A 1,580-nucleotide genomic window follows, 5' to 3' on the forward strand; every position below is an offset into this window, starting at 1 on the left:
TTTGCTCAAGATTTTAGGCCGAAAAATCGAGGGATCCGACAACATGCTACGTACCTTGAAAAATTCCTTCATTTCCTCATGTTCCGATCATCCTTTCATAAAAACTTTAGATTAGTACTTAGGTGAAAATTATCCGTTTTACTTACAAATGGATCAATTCAACGTCCCTGAATCGGAAAAATAGAGTCGCATATCTTACACACACACACACTATTATATACTATATTATTAAGTATGAGCCTCTTAGAGTAACTATCTTATAGGACAACAAAATATTTAATTTCATAATTGCCATACTAAAAACCTCCTCAAATAACTCTATATTTTACATAGAAAAAAATCTAAATAAAACTTCTTTTTAAAATTGAACAACTTTTCTAAATTGAAAATAATTTCGTATGAATTGTTTAGTATCATTTGATCAAATTAAAAATAATAATAACAGATGCAACGCGTGTGCATCTTTTACTAGAATATATATATATCTTTGCTTCGCATTATTAATGCCGAATGAGAACTTTAATAATTACGTTCAAGTGGGCTTCTGGTCCATGTGCTGATGCGTACAGATACGAGAAATTTTTTTAATATCATATATTTCATGACAAAGGCCATGTGCTTCTTCTTCTGGTAGACCCCTTCTTAAGGTATCATCCACTCCGTCCGCGAATCGATACGATTCCAATATATATATATATATATATAAACACTCATCCGTACCAAATACACATCCATTAAGATCAAAACATTACACATACTTAATTTTCATTCGAACACCTTCGCACGAGCCATACATGGCGATTCGGTTCCCTTCTTTGATTGCGAACGCCAAGCAATTTCACAAGCTTCAATCCCTTCTGAATAGAAACCAGTCGGATGTGCCGAAGGGCCATCTTGCGGTCTATGTAGGAGAGTATCAGAGGAAGAGATTCGTGGTGCCCATATCATACCTAAATCACCCTTGGTTCCAAGATTTGTTGCATCGAGCTGAAGAAGAATTCGGGTTTAATCATCCGGCGGGAGGCTTGACGATCCCCTGCAGCGTGAATGCGTTTGTCGAACTCACATCGAGGATGCACCTGTCGTGATTCAAGAAACCTCAACTTTTTTTTGACTGATTCTTTAGCTATATATATTAGAGTATTGTAGATTCATCAACGAGGAATTCTTGTGCTAATATCATACGAATCCGTGATCTGGAAATTTAGCTATTTAAATTATATGAAATTTTTGAAAATTATCGTATTATATGTTATATGTAGGTGATCTTTTAAGCATTGTCCTTATACGCGTAGAATTACATGGTTGCATGTATTCATAGTTTCCTCGAGGATGGTTGTTCAGGCTAATTTTATGAACCGTATGGGCATGGCCAAACTATTTGTATATCAATGAAATTTTTATTTTACTGTTGGAAAGATTATAAAAAATAAAGATAATTGATATATTAATGCTTCATTAATGTAACAACCAGCATGTCATCTTAAGAAAAATTAAATTTGCAGGCAATGTAATAAAATCAACATGAAGTGCATATTCGGATAGCAATAGTAAGTAGAGTTTATGTTTTTAAAATTCAG

The 1,580-nt window shown here is 33.8% G+C and overlaps 1 protein-coding gene across 1 annotated transcript; it reads left to right on the forward strand.

The window, feature by feature from the left end:
* Positions 1–617: 617 nt before the first annotated feature.
* Positions 618–1,350, forward strand: LOC140973605 (auxin-responsive protein SAUR23-like). Its single transcript, XM_073436544.1, has one exon. The coding sequence runs from the start codon at positions 795–797 to the stop codon at positions 1,086–1,088; it is 294 nt and encodes a 97-aa protein (XP_073292645.1). The 5' UTR covers positions 618–794; the 3' UTR covers positions 1,089–1,350.
* Positions 1,351–1,580: the final 230 nt, after the last annotated feature.

Source organism: Primulina huaijiensis, chromosome 3 (assembly GCF_012295235.1).
Source record: "Primulina huaijiensis isolate GDHJ02 chromosome 3, ASM1229523v2, whole genome shotgun sequence".
Classification (NCBI taxonomy): Eukaryota; Viridiplantae; Streptophyta; class Magnoliopsida; order Lamiales; family Gesneriaceae; genus Primulina; species Primulina huaijiensis.